Source organism: Ambystoma mexicanum, chromosome 7p (assembly GCF_040938575.1).
Source record: "Ambystoma mexicanum isolate Mex_15411 chromosome 7p, UKY_AmexF1_1, whole genome shotgun sequence".
Classification (NCBI taxonomy): domain Eukaryota; kingdom Metazoa; phylum Chordata; class Amphibia; order Caudata; family Ambystomatidae; genus Ambystoma; species Ambystoma mexicanum.
Window position 1 is genome coordinate 447,937,634 of NC_090939.1, and position 15,403 is coordinate 447,953,036.

General features: G+C 45.9%; 1 protein-coding gene across 1 annotated transcript in view; it reads right to left on the bottom strand.

The window, feature by feature from the left end:
• CHD1L (chromodomain helicase DNA binding protein 1 like) overlaps positions 1–15,403 on the bottom strand; it is a 1,245,724-nt gene that overhangs the window by 481,246 nt on the left and 749,075 nt on the right. The window contains exons 17-18 of the mRNA XM_069636461.1: positions 14,823–14,995; positions 11,645–11,856 (exon numbers count right to left, since the gene is read on the bottom strand). Of these exons, the coding sequence (XP_069492562.1) occupies positions 11,645–11,856; positions 14,823–14,995 (385 nt within the window). The remainder of the gene's footprint in view (positions 1–11,644; positions 11,857–14,822; positions 14,996–15,403) is intronic.

Below are 15,403 nucleotides of genomic sequence, written 5' to 3' on the forward strand. Positions count from 1 at the left end.
ATAGCGGCGCCACGCCCTTTGACTTCAGTTCCACTCTTTTCCCCTAGCACTCGGAAACACAGGAACCGTAGAACTGATGGTTTACAAGCTTCCGGCAATGAGGGGCAGGAAGGGAGGGCCATGATGTATCAGAAAGAACATTACTGAGAGGCAAGTAATTTGTGCTTCTAATGGATTCTTTCCTCCCAATGATTTCTCATCTATGATAGACTCCCAAATGAGTACATAACCTGGAGGGCGGAGGAAGTAAGAACACCATTTAAACCAGAAAACTCTGGAAGGCTGCCCTACCAAAACGGGCACCCTGGCCCGCAAGGGAATCCAAGCAGTAGTGCTTAGCAAACGTGTGCAAGGACACCCACGTTACCGCCTGACAAATATACAGGACTGGGCCTACTCTCTGCATGGCAGAGGTGGCAGCCACTACTCTGGTCGAATGAGCTCCGAGACCCTCAGGTACATCTTTACCAGTCAGATGCAGAGAAGTATCCACCTGTACAGGGTTTGTTTGGTCACTGCCCTGCCAGCATGAGCACCAGTGTAATCAAGGAAAAGCTGGTCATCTTTCCTACCCTCTCTAGAATGAGGGTCCAGCCGATGGATCGTTCCTTCACCTTGGAAGGGAGGTGGAGGAAAAATACAGGAAGACGGATCTTCTTAGAGAGATGGAAATTCGAGACCACCTTCGGCAGAAACAAGGGTCTCACTCTCAACATCACCGTCCCTTTGGGAAAGAAACAAATAGGGAGGTAAAACAGATAGCGCCTGGAGTTCACTCACCCGTCTCACAGAAGTGATGGCAACCAGGAAAATCACTGTAAGGGTGAGCAATCTAATAGAACAGGAATGGGAAGGGGCTCAAACGGAGCGCCCATGAGAAACGTAAAAACTAAATTAAAATCCCATGCCGGAACCACCAACTGGCATGAAGGAAACTGGTTACACAAACGCAGCAAGAACTGAATAACAGTGGGGATTGTGAAAAACTAGCCGTGTTACGGTGATCTCTTGAATACTGATACCGGCGAGAGTTAACCCTTTACAGTACCAATGTTCAGGCCCAACTGGGCCAAAGAGAGCAGAAAATCGAACACAGCGGATAGAGGATAGGATAAAGGATCAAGGTCCCTCTCCCGACACCAAATCAAAAATGTATGCCATCTGCAGGCATAAATTGATTTCATAGAGGGCCTCTGAGCAGAAAGGAGCACATCGAGGACATTGTTCGACAAGTCCCACTCCCTGTATCTCAGCCTCTCAGTAGCCAAGCTTGAAGGTTCAGGCTGCTGAGGTTTGTGTGGAGGACACTCGCCTCTGAATGGGAGAGAAAATCGATTCTCCTTGGAATGCGCTAGGGAGGGCAGATGGCCATGTCCAGCAGCTCCGGATACCACGTTCTCCGGGCCCAGTCTAGGGCAATCAGCATCATCATGGTTCCAAACAGGCACAATCTCCTGAGAATCAGCCGAATGACAGGGATCAGCTGGAACGCATAAAGGAGGTTGAAAGTCCACTTGACGGTTAGCAAGTCAAATAGAGCTCCCTGACAAGGAAATTCCCTGGAGCAGAACAACTCACACTTCCTGTTGACACTGGAAGTGAAGATGTCCTCTTGCGTTCCCCAACAGAAGAAGAGCTCAAGGCCAGGACTTTTCCCTGGATTGGAGGATATTGACCATCCGTAAGATGTTCGCCACTCGACCCTCGGGTGGGAAGACCCTGTCGAGGCCAATGTCCAGGAAAACACTGACAAATCAGAGGGACTGGGACGACGAAACCTGAGACTTTTTGAAGTTCAGGGAAAAGTCCAGGCTGTGCAATAGAGTATGTGTGGAGAAGGTGCTCTGACACTAAACTTGGGGAGCAAGCTTGGACGGGCCAGTCTTCCAAGTAGGAATAGACATGAATGCCCTCCTTCCTGAGGCGAGCCACCACCACTGCTAGCAGCTTGGTGAAAACCTTGGGGGCCAAAGAAAGCCCGAACAGCAGGACCTTGAACTGGTAATTTGGTTGACCCGCCACAAACCGCAGGTACCTTCCTGTGCTTTCAATTAATCAGCACATGGAAGTAGGTATCTTGAAGGTTCAGGAAAACCAACCAGTCCTGCAGATCGAGGCCTTGAAGAATCTGGGCTAGGGTTACCATCTTGAACTTGTCCTTACCTAGAAACAGGTTCAGCAGCCACAGATCCAGGATGGGGCACAAGCCCCTCTCCCTCGGCACCAGAAGACCATTATGAGTGAGTAACTACCCTGATCGCGCTTTTTGATAGAAGTTGACGGACCTCCTCCAGTAGAATGAGGTCCAGAGACAAAGAGATGGACAGAGGGCTGTATTCCCGGGAGGAGCTTAAGGAATGGAAGGCAATATCCCTGCTGAATGGCTTGTAAGGTCCTACCGTTGTACGTGGTATTCCACCATTCCGGGCTGCACCAGGAAAGCCTCCCTCACCAGTGACGAATGGAGAAGCCTGTCACTGAAGTTTGGCGCCCTGAGGGGCGGTGGGGATATGGGGTCACTGTAACGCCCCCTCGTTGGGCACTCCTTCCTTTGCCTCTCGGGAAGTGCCTGGCTTGCCCTCTTTCTTGGGGCAGAATGAGCACAGCCCGGGGGGAAAGGTGGGAAAGGGACGAAAACCCCTGCCCCAAGGCGATGGCTCTGCCGAAGGCTGCTGTACTGCTAGCCCCAAAGTCTTAGCAGGCGCTTTGGACGACTGGACCTTCTGGAGGGAACTGTCAGCCTTAGCTCCAAAAAGTTTATCCAACAGCCTGGTCTGGACGTCGGCCGCAAACCCTGACGCTCTTAGCCATGAGTAGTGTCTGACCACCATGCTAGTGGCCAAGGACCCTGACATACAGTCCATTGTCTCCAGTCCCAACTGCAGCATCTGACCTCCCGCCTCCTTGCAGAAAGAGAAAAAGCACAGGAAGCCGTCCCTCATCTCTCCCTCTGGGACGTACTCTGCCACATTGGCCACCGCCGTCCAAATGCCAAAAGAGAACTTTGCCACGGTGCAAGGGGTAGTCATGGCCCACAGTGCAAGACTGCTCGGCGTAAACACCTTTTTGTCTCATGCGTCAAAACTCTTACTTTCTCTGTCTGCTGGAAAGAACAGGAAGATAGAAGTCTCCAGGCTAGCCGCGCGGCCTGAACCACCAAGCTCTCAGATGACGCATTAGAGGAAAGAACGGCTGGATGCAAAGGAGTGGGGCAGTGTTTCCTCACCAGATCCCTGTCCACTGCAGGTACAGAGGCTGTTTTCTCCCCCACCTCCAATACGGGGCCCTCCACTGCCACATTTAAGGGCAGGAGCGTCTCTTTGGGTGGGCATCGTCCAGCACATCACAAAGTTCGTACTGAACCTTGGACATGGATGGAGTAGATATCTCCAGAGTACTGGCCACTTTAGCCATCAAGCACCAGAAGGTGATGTGAAACTTTCCTGGAATGGGAACTGGAAAAAAATCCACCTCTGTACAGTTTTAGAGGCCACTGGCCCCCAGCATGTTCTATGCCAGGCCCAGCATGTCCTTGCTTTCCCCAGAGAATTCTTCGGGAAATACCTCATCTCCCTAGAATCCATAAGTCCAAGCCCAATAGGGACCTGGTCCCCCTTCTCGTAACAGATGTCATACATCCTGAACATGAAGTCATCCCTAGGGAGTGGAACGTATTCCTTTGGAGCCGCCAAATCCAACATCTTCAGGCGGAAGTTCTCCCATTCCTCTGGTGTGGAGGACTGGGTAGGAAAAGGTACCTGCATCAGATGCTCAGAAGACTCTCTGAAGTAGTGCCTCTTCTCTGAAGAAGACGAATGTCAGTGCGCTGACTCATTCGGGAAGAAGGACCTCTTCCGATGCGGTTTCTTCTTTTTTTGTTATTTTTTTTTTATTTATTGTGCAATAGCCAACAAAAAGAAAAATTGACTTTTAACACCTTTCATAATACCAGAAAAGAAAAGAGAAAAAAAATAAGAAAAAACTACACCCACAACCTTTTAACTACAGAAACAGAAATTGGATTTAAAAGATTAATTAAATAAAATAATGTCCAATAGACATAAAAAATAAAAACGCAGAAGAACACCTATGCATTTTTAATGAAAAAAGACAAACAATAAAATACATCACGTGTATCAATTTTCCCTCAACCCGGTTAAATTCCAGTCCTTTAGTAACCGAACCACCACTGTCATCAGGAAGACTGTTTCCTGCCGAAAGTCTTTGCCAAAATCAAAATGAGTCAAGAAAACATTCATCACATACAAACTGCAAGAATGTAATCAACCCTCTGCTTTAAGGTGCCTTTATCAGCACACTTATCACAGATATTGGATGGATATAGATCCTTATCTATCGTGTGCAGAATTTCTAAGGTAGGTAAGATGTTGAGCCTTAATCTTAGAAAATCTGCTCGTACTTGAGGGTCTGGAAATTTCTTTAAATACATTGGAAGAAAGGACCTAGGTTTGTCAGTTATGGTGCTAGATGCCGATAGTTTTGCGTTTCTCATTTCATCAATTGTCCTAATCCAATCTTGACACTTCATTCTTTCCTTTACTTTTAGAGGGTTTTGCAATAGAAGGTCTATAGAACTATCCGAGACAAGCATTATCTCGTTACATTTGGAATGTAGCTGTTAGAGGAAAAGATTTTTCGAGTTAGACATTAACAATTTAACCTCTTCAAATAAAGATGATTTAGGAGGATCCAGAATCATCCTATAAAGTGAAACCCATTTCCACTCAATCCCAGACGGCAAGGAGCTAAGACCCATTTTGAATCTAATACATGCTATGGGTACACAATTAGGTAATTTCAGAGTCTTTTTCCAAATATTTCCCTCTACTCTTTCCCAATTTACAGCAAAGGTTTGAGAATTGGATTCCAACCCATACAAAATAATCAGAATCACCTTTCCACTATAGAATTTAAGCAGAGGGAGTATCGAAAACCTACAGAATTGTGCATACATTTTTTTCATATGTGAGCCTAAATATTTATTTTATTTATTTATTCACATTTGTTAAGCGCACAGCAGCCTGTGGGCATTGTGGCGCTGGTTACAGTAGAGGTTCATATCTTAGTTACAGTGGTCACATAAAAACATACAGAATGAGATGGCATTGTAGCTTGTAGCGCATAGGTGCACGGAGCATAGTAGTGCGCAGGTATGTACAGTACGCTAGCAGCTAGTTGAGTGTCGTTTTTAGTTTTTTTCGGAAGGCTTGATGCGAGTTTTCCGCTCTGAGGGCTGTGGGTAGCGTGTTCCAGAGTTTAGGTGCCAGGTATGGGAATCCTAGACCGCCTGCCTTTGCCCTGGTGATTCTTGGCACTGTGAGTTGGTTGGTGTACACGAGTCTAGTGGGTCTAGTGGATTGTGATCTGACTAGAGAGTCCGATAAGTAAGAGGGTGCCGTTAGGTTGATGCATTTGTGTGCTGTGGAAAGAATCTTGAAGGCAATTCGGTCTTTAACTGGTAGCCAGTGAGCGTTTTTTCTTGCTTGGGAGATGTGCTCTCTTTTGGGAATACTTCGAGCTGCTCTGAGAGAGTTGTTTTGAGTGGTTTGGAGTCTGGCTAAGTTTTTTTTTTATGTCCCCGCTAGGAGGGAATTGCAGTAATCCAGTTTTGCTCCTATTTTGGCTCTCGCAATGGAGAGGCAATTATCTTTTGTTAGAAACGGCTTTATGGCGTTGATTAGTTTGATACTCAGAGCGGAGGCTGATACAATGGCGCTAACTTGTTTATCCATAGATAGAGTAGCATCAATGTGGACTCTGAGCGTTTTAACTGACGAAAGGACTGGGATGATACAGTTGTCAATGCAGAAGTTTTGATAGGATGGATCCAATTTGACTAGCATGGATTTTTGACCGAGAATGAGGATTTCAGTTTTGTCCCCGTTGAGGCATAGTCCATTGGTGGCCATCCAGGCTTGGATTGTGGAGTAGATTTGTTGAAGGGTAGAAGCGTCTTTGATATAGCTCCCAGTGAGGGGAAGGAGCACCGTGGTATCATCAGCATAGTTTGTGTATGTGATCCCAAGTGCATCCAGTTTATCAAAGAGAGGCTTAGTAAATAGATTGTAAAGCGTAGGGGCAGTGCAGGATCCCTGGGTAACACCACAGTGTATGATAGTGGGTTCAGCGTTTGCTATATTGGAGAACACTTTCATGGCTCTGCCTTGTAGGAAGGACATGATCCATGTTGCTGCGTGATTGGAGAAATGCGCAGCATTCGTGAGGTGGTTGGTAAGGGTGTTATGGTCAACGAGATCAAACGCTGCTGAGAGGTCTAGGAGCAGGAGTAAGGCAGGCTTACCCATGTCAAGGATGGAGGTGATTTAGTTTTTCAGATCTAGTAAGGCGGTTTCCGTTCCGTGTCCTTTACGGAACCCGGATTGTCTCTTACCAAGGATGGAGTTGGTTTCGAGGTACAGTTGGATTTGCCTGTGGGCAGCCTTGTCTAATATTTTAAGAAGAAATGGGACGGTTGTAATTGGTCTATAATTATTGGGTTGGGAGGGATCTAGTGTAGGTTTCTTTTAGGAGTGGACGTACCCATGCCTCTTTGAGGCAGTTGGGGACTATACCTGTTTTGAATGAGGCGTTTATGAAGGCAGCGATTAGTGGAGCGAGCTGCTCCGTGCATTCTTTGATAATTTTTGGGGGGCATACATCGCCCTTGCATTGCGATGGTTTCAGATGTTTTAAGATGTCTAAGACATCTGTCTCAGATATTTCAGAGAAGGAGAAGTTGGGATGGATGTTGCCTGAACGCTTGTGGTGGGTTTGCTTCTGGTGCTTCTGTTTAGGTAATGCTTTGTAATGGTCAGATATTTTGTTCTGCAGGAGGTCTATTTTATTTAGCATGGCAGCTTGTATGCTGGAGCACCAGGCTGCATCTTTAACGATTTCGTCCGTGCAGGTGGGCGGTACAGTTAATTCTTTAAAGATGGTAAATAGCTCTTTGGAGTGTGAGTTGGCTGATGAGATTCTATTGTTGTAGGATTCTGATTTGGCTTTGAATATAGATTCTTTGTATTTTTTTGTGATGGTTCGGTAGATATCTTTAGTGGTGTCACAGGGGTTAGCCTGCCAAGTTTTTAGTGCCTGCCGTTTGGAGTTGTGGAGGTTAAGGAGCTCTTCTGTGAACCACGAATTGGAGTGGAAGGATTTCTTTTCTTTTTTGTTTTCTAGCGGGGCGACTGTGTTGATGGCGTTAGTTAATGTGTCTCTGAATAGTTCCGCTAGTATGACAGGGTCGGGAGAGAATGGTGGTGCTAGGCACGGGAGGTTGAGAGAGGCACTGATGTTCTCTGCAGTGAGTTTTTTTGTGCTTCTGGCTACTGTGGCCGGTGCTGTAGTGGTGGGCTTAGGCCATGGCGTTATGGGGATGGTGAATAGCAGGCAGTTATGGTCTGTCCATAGGAGGGCAGTATTGGAAACCATGTTTGTGTCGCAGTTGTGGTCTATAATCCAATCTAAAATGTGACCTTTTGCATGTGTGTGAGAAGTGACTTTCTGAGAGAAGCCAAGGTCACTAAGGTCCTTCGTGAAGGATGTGGCGGTTTTGTCATTGGCGTCATTGAAACCTAGATTGATGTCGCCTAGGAGTAGCGTTTTGGTGGATTTTTTTATATTGTTTCCTAGAAGGTGGGTAACTTGTCCTAAGAAGTCTGACAGAGTTCCTGGAGGGCGGTAAACCACATGTATATTTATGGTACTATTAGGTGATAAGGCTATTTTGGCGGATAGTATGTCTACCTTTCCTTCTTCCTGGTGGGGTATAGGTCTGATAGATATGCTCTCTTTGAATATAAGGGCAACTCCTCCTCCTGTTTTGGCTGGCCTGTCCTGTCTGAGGATAGAGTAACCTTTGGGAAGTGCGATTGTGATGGCTGGGCCGGAGGCTTCGTGGAGCCAGGTTTCCGTGATGGCAATTATGTCTAAATCTTGAATGGTGATAAGATCATTGACTTCTAGCGCATGGGCATTGAGTAGGGCGCATTTGTAGTGAATCTGTTGGTGGTTAGTTTTAGTATGTTCTTTGATTTCTGATTTAAGAGGAGAAGAGGATTGTTTAGTATTCTTGTGGGAGGGAGTCTGGTGGCGCACCTTGGTGCTGCTAGTGGTGGAGTTAGTTGGGCAAATGTGATTGGCGCTCATTTTGCGGGTGGTCCTAGATCCTAGGTGCTTATTTCTGAGTGAGATAGAAGAGGGTATGGTGGCAAGGTTCATAGGCTGAGTGCGGATCCTTAGTCTGAATAGTCTGGAGTGCAGTGTAGTGGGGTGCATGGCTGCTAACATGGTGTGTTGGGAGGGCCTAGGTAGGAGGTCTATGGCGTTGAAGTTAAGGCTGCTGTTGTACAAGTGGGTGTCTTGACCTGGCCTGTGATCGCTTGTGAGCAATGTGCCTAGCATGCATATGAGTAGTGGTAGGATGTGCATGTTGGAGTAGGGTGACAATAAGGACTAGTCAGTCTAACTGGTGTTTATTCCTTAGGGCAGTTGTAACCTGGAGTGGCTGTTAGCACTATGGGCAAAATGCAATTACTGGAGAATAAGGATCAATACTAGCAATGCAGTCAATACAGGCTGGCGACAATCTTGGCAATGCAATATCAAGAGAATGAGGATCAATACTAGCAATGCAGTCAATACAGGCTGGCAACAATCTTGGCAATGCAATATCAAGAGAATGAGGATTAATACTAGCAATGCAGTCAATACTGGCTAAGGAGCAAGGTGCCTACTATAGGCTGTGGAGCAGTAGTGGCAGTACTGGGGATGTCTGCGCAATGCTTGGGCTAGGAAATGGGAATTGAAAGATCATCCAAAAGCCAACAATAAGGTTTTATTTTATTAAAGGATGTTTAAAGATAAGTATTTGAGATTTCATAGGATTAATTCTCTAATCGTTAATAAGTGCATATTCCGCTAGTGCTGTTAACAGATGCTGCAGTCCGACCTGTGTATAGTCTAAAACTACAATATCGTCTGCATAGGCTATACAATTTAACTTTAAGGTACCAATCTTTGGGCTAACCAGACCAGAGTCTCTCAACCATTGAAACAAATCAGAAAGGTAAAGAATAAACAAAAAAGGGGCAATCAGACATCCCTGGCGGACTCCTCTAACGATTTTAATTGTTTCAGTTAGGGACCCAGATTTCAACAGTCTTACTCTCATAGAGGATCCCTGGTGGAGATCTATTAAAATTGATAATAGGGTATCAGGCAGGCCCCAATCTTTTAATTTAGTCCACAGCCGATTCCTATTAACCGTTAACCGTGTTGAACGCCTGGGAGAGGTCAACCCAAGCACCAAACAAAGGGGCACCCCCACCTAACCAGACTGTCAGCAGACAAGCAACTGGGTATCAGAGTATTCAGAGAAGTAGATAGTCTCTTTCTGAAACCCGTCTGCGGTCTGGGAATTATTCCTTTTCCCTCTGCCCAGATCTCTAGATCAGTTAAGATTAGGCCTGCAAAAATCTTGCCGTCGGCATCCAAAAGGGAAATCGGTCTATAGTTTGAAGCGGCCGGTCGATCCCATTTTTTGGTAAATAGGAATGATCACTGATTGCCGGCAAGACTCTGTTTTTTTTTTGAGGATATAATGTTGTCAAAGAGCAATTTTTGAGACTTTCACCCAAAGTGGCGGATTCAGCTTAAAAACTGAATTACTAAATCCATTTATTTGGACCAGCAGCCCTCAAACTGCTGTTTCTTCTTGTCCTTTTCTTTGTACCGAGCTGCTTGCTCCTCAGAGTGTCGTTCTGTGCAGAGCGACCTCAACCGATACCTCAAAGCCTCATCCTACACCTTGAAGACGAAAGTGGAGATCTTTGCCACCCTATCTGAGGGCCTTCGAGTGCATGGACTTGCATGATCCACAATCCTGGGAATCATGCTCCTCACCCAAGCAATATTAAATCCGGTGGGGATCCAAGACCAACATTTGCCGGTCACAGTCTGCACACAGCTTGAAGCTGGAGGCCTTGGGCGGAGTAGACATGGCATATTTTGAAAAGTTGAAAAAGTAGGTAAGCTCGGCGAGCGTGTTCCGATCAATGAACGGAGTGCACGTAAAAAAGGAACTGAGATTATGGGTTGCGGTGCTGCTATATATACTGGCCCCGACATCATATCTGGCGTGGGGCGTGTAGATGCGTCGGACGGAGCAGACATGGAGTTGCGCTGCGCCCCGTGGTGGTGAAAATATTTCCGGAGAACTGCTGCGCTGGGGCAGGGATATCAAAGATGAAGAATCTGTGGGAGGAAAGAATCCTTTCGAAAAAACATTTCTCAAAGCTCAACAAACGTGTTCCCGAAGAGTGAACAGAGTACGCAGAAAAAAGGATCACAGGTCAAGGCACCTCAATATATACTGGCCCGACGTCATGTCTGGCGTGGTGTACATAGAGACATCGGACTGAGCCAACGTGGAGCTGCACTGCTCCCCCCCAGGGGGCGGAAAAGCTCATACTCCTGCTGTTCCACTTGCATATGTTCCAAACAAGCACAGGGAAATATGTTTGATTTTTGTGCATTCCAAGGCGATCTTGTTTCTGAACACAGAATGTGCTTTAAATGTGTAGAAACGTCACCTTACATTCATTGCTTTGAAAATTGCACACAGGGGAAAGTGGGCATCCGAGTGTGTGCATCCATGTGAATAGAGGACATATTCTTTGGGAGCAAATGAAGAGGAGGCACTAATGCATCCCGTCCTTTGTGCCAGAAAAAAGTTTAAGAATCTGGCACTATATATCTTTCAGTACAAACTGTGGGGATTGTTTTGTTGTGTGTCTGTGTGGATCTATGCCTTGGTACCAGCCATCTCCCTCCCTGAGATTGAAGCAAGACTGCTATGTCACGTTACCATTGAGAGATTTTGGACAATCTTGCTGGACACCTTCTGCACACAATCCAGGTTTGGTCTGCTTGAACTTCCTCACCAGGAGCTTCTGAAAGAAACTACCTAACACAGTACACCAGGTCCAATTCTCACCAAGTTGTGTTGAGCAGGTGTCTCTCCCCCTACACTTGGTGATGCCAAGCCATCCTTGGTGAGGAAAGCATTCTTTGGTAAATTTGCTGCAGTACTCCTGCAAATTCAACATGCTTCCCCCAGACTCTTACTCCTTTCTGTTTTGTCTTCCTTCCCACCCACCCCAACCTATACCCAGGCAGGCACTGCACACTGACAGTGATGCAGTTGCCCACCTGGAGCCTCAATGAGCAGTGCTCTCACTGCTCATCGAGGCTGGTACTGGTGCGTGTGTGCTCCTGAGAGTTTCCCAGCTCCCTAGGGCTCTTCCTTGCATGTTTGGTTCCTCTGCAGCAGTCCACACATAAGAAGCTTCACATCTTCTACCTCCCTTGATATGAACTCGCCAGTGGTCGCTGGTGCTCAAATGTGTGTGTTTTGAGTTTAGCACCAAACAACCCAGATTTGCACATTCCAGAAAGAAAACAAATAAAGACTCTGCGTGTAGAAAGGAGTAATAAAACACATATAAATCAAAGATGCTTCAATCTCAGTCTGCACCATAACCATATTGCTAGCTTTATGAGATGCACACCTTAATCAAAAGGCAGTATGGTACAAATTACATTTTCACTTTGTTAGACATACCCACGCAGTGGACAATAATAGCATTTTCATCTTCTTCTGCCTTTGGATGGGTGATGTCACCAATAACGTAGTTTAGCATAACCTTGTCTGAATTGGTTGAATCCAAATCCAAGTTATAGTCCCCTCCATCTTCTTCGGATTCTTCTGTGGTATCGCTATCATCTGATGGAATGCAGGACGACTTATAACCGCATGACTCCCACCACAGCATCCTGAAAGTGAAAACAAAAATGTATCTATTAGTTTTCAGGTCTGGCTGCTCACTGCCAGAGAGGGATAATCAAGAAACATACAAAAGAGGGGCACGGGTGTCAGCTGGCTGCTCAGTCATGCTTAATCAGTGTATCCGGCTCAAAACTATGTTAGAGCCGCAGCTGTTAAGGGTAGTGTGGCAAGCCAGAAGGACGCGGACCAGAGGACATACTTTTCAAGTATCTTTATTTAACTTAAAAGGAAAACTCCTTACTAACCATATTGCTACAGGGGAGTTCCTTTCCTATCAAACTAAACAAAGGTGCTCGTCAACAGACAAAAGAAAAATAGTCCTCTGTCCAAACCTTTCCGCTAAAATGGCCCTAACACTTAGACAAAAATAAAAGAAATGTAGGTGGGGTGCCCTGCACTATGTTGGATACTAGAATATTTCCCAGGGGTTCCAGAGATCTCTCCTGGTTTCAGGGTTCCTCAATTTTACAGTTCTACTTATTTCACAGTTCCAGGCAGTTTATCAAAGTTCTTCACGTTTCTCAAGGTCAACAACAGATCAAAATATTATGCACCAAAAAAAAAAAAAAAAGTCCAAAGTTCCTTAGATGGAGGCATATTTCCCTGATTACTCTCCACCACTGGCGTTGCTCTCTCCCCAGGGTTCAGGGTTTGGGTGTCTATGGGTTCCCCTTGTGTCTGTTCTTTGCTTTCTTTATTGGGCCTCTTTCACTCCCCTGGGTTTCTTTGTCACACTACTTCATTTAACTCCCTGGGGATCTGTAACCCCTCTCTTCTACTTGCGGATCTCTTGTGGGTTTTTGTGACCCTTTTCGAGGTTTAACCTCCTAGAGTTTCTCAGGCTCTCGTAACCCTTTTTTTTTCTCTCATTTAGTCGTTCTCTCAGGGCCTCTGTAATCCAGTACCTCACTTAGCTCTTTCTGTTCTCCCTTGACCTGGGCAAACCGCATTGCAGGGTACGCTGCAGTGAGAGCGTGTCTCTTCAAGACCAACACCGCTCCTCCCCGCCTGCCGGTATTCCGGACTGAATTTGAGCGATCTTCGGACTCCGCTTGTTGTGGCATTCACTCCGCCTTCTGCTCTCTTGTTGGGAGCAGAGGATTCACTCCTTCCTCGGTTCCAAGTTTTGGCATTCGTTTGTGAGCAACTGGCCCACCACATCCTCGGCGTGGTCGCACCTCCAGGTAAGCTTCACTTTTGTTGGTCTTAGCGTCTCATCCCCTGTATGCCTCTGTATCGGGACAGTGGCCTCTCCCTTCGGCGTTCACCTCCCTCTCGCCACAGCTGGCTAGCTCTGTGCAGTGCTGCTCTGCCCCTTGACGACATACTCACGTCGGAGCCTCACCACTGAGTGTGTTTTTTCCTCCACCACTCAAGGGTTGTTGGCCCTTATTCTAGCTCCTGTAATGAGAGAGGGTGTACTGTTCACCACAGCTTGTCAAACAGGTGTAATAAAGTTCATTACCTTGGGCAAAGCACAGAGAGGTACTGTCCGTATTGCTGACTCCCAATTAGGCAGATCATATCTGGCATATAGGGAGTTCCCCATGGGAATGGGAGTTCTTGCCCCTTGGAGGAGAGTCACTCAAAGTGAGGTCCCGCCTCCCCCCAACCCCCTATGGAGAGTTTCTCTTAGCAGGCTCAGCTCCCTACCCTCAAACAAAGGGGGTCGCTCCCACTAAGGAAGAAGGGACGAAATCTCCATATTCGCCACAGTGGGGAGAGCTTTTCTGAATGCTGCTTTAAACAGCTTACATTTTATTTTCATGTTGTCTAGTACATTATTTGTTCACTTTTGTTTTGGCAGTAGGACTGCTGACAATGGGGAGAGATTGCTTTTAAGAATATTTTGTTTCCATGCTGCTAGTACAGTCAAGTGCAATGCGTGGTTAATAGGCAGCACTGTGCAGTTTGGCACAAGTAATGCAAGGCTAAACACTGACAAATATTTTTGGGGACCACATAAACAATGAAACACAATTAGGAAACATTCAATCTCCTTTGAAAAACTGCTTGCAGACCCTGTCATGAAGAAATGAAAAGCTGCCCACAACCAACTACAAGGATCAAAAGCCTCTGACTACGAGGACAGCGCCTTTGCACTCACACCCCAGGTAAAATCCATTGTAAGAAGGTGCTTCTTTCAATTCTAAATGATACCCACCATAAGAACCTGCATCCTTCAACTCCAAACTATCCATCACATCATGCCATGTCTGATCTTCTCGGACAGAAACAGCCATCACACTTGTACTCTTCAGGCTGGGCTACGGCAACAACTTCCACCTAAACCAACTACAAAGAGCTCAAAATTGCGTTGCAATGTGCACTGTCCGTGTAGCGGGGTTTCAGAGGCCTAATCTGGCCCGTGGGCCCAAAGATTGACATCCCTAATTTAATCTCACCAACTCCTGCCATATATCTGCGCATAACACCTTTATCAAATTCAGAGATCAGAGACTGACACCCCTCAACTTGCCTTGAAATAGATTCTGGAACTGTAAGAACTCTGCTTCCAGATGGAGAACACCACAAACAAAAACATAATTTGTGTAACAGAAACAGAGACTGGATCTATAATGCTTCAGTTTAGTATGAAAACAGAAGATCTTGCTGATCCTTATCCCAAACCACCCCTTCTCCCCAAGTAACCGACTCACTACTAAATCATCCTACTACATTCTACTACAACCTAGAACCATAACAGTACTCAGAACTTAGGGTATTTCCGGCCTGCAGTCCACACTTCAGGTTTCACACATACTTCTTTTTCTAACCCGTTAACATCCCTGAAGTTCTCCTTTTTTCTTGCTGAGACACAAGCAACGAGGCTGCCAAAGTGGCAGGAGTGCCCCAAACAAGACCAAATTATGTTACATATATGGATGTCACACAATATTTAGTGGAGATACCAAAGGAAGGATAGAATGTGTATACATTGTCACAACAATACCTTTCCTTATATTCAGCTTCTTCCTTTCTTTTTTTGGCTTCTTGTATCAGCTTAGCTCGTTTAGCTGCTGCTTCCTGTCTTTTTCTTCTTCTGTTTTCCAATTCTTCTGGGCTTAACACACGCTTTATACTAGTGCCACTTAATGGCATATATAGTGCACTAGTAGGAAGGTCCTATGGGAACAAAAGAAAAAGTGCCAGTGAAACAAACTAGTTTCTTCAACTTCTTAGGCACATTGCCAACTTGTGAGAAGTAATGCCATCTAGATTCAGGACCAACAACAACTTGTTAACCTCTGGTTTTAAGGCACATGTTTTGTGTAGCCAGTAAACACCTGGGCTTCACTCCACAGTGGTATTTGCCCCCACGCACACATATCCTGTACACCCTGCTTGGTTTCCATCTACCGATACCATACAGTGATTATACTGTTAACCTATTTTCCTACAGGAGCAGAGGCAGGACTGTGGTAAAAGGAGAAAGCCTTGGCACTAAAATTATGGAGCAACTGTACGTTTTACTCATATATCCACAACTAGTCTATTCCAAAATGTACTTAGTTTGGGAGTAGGAAACAACAT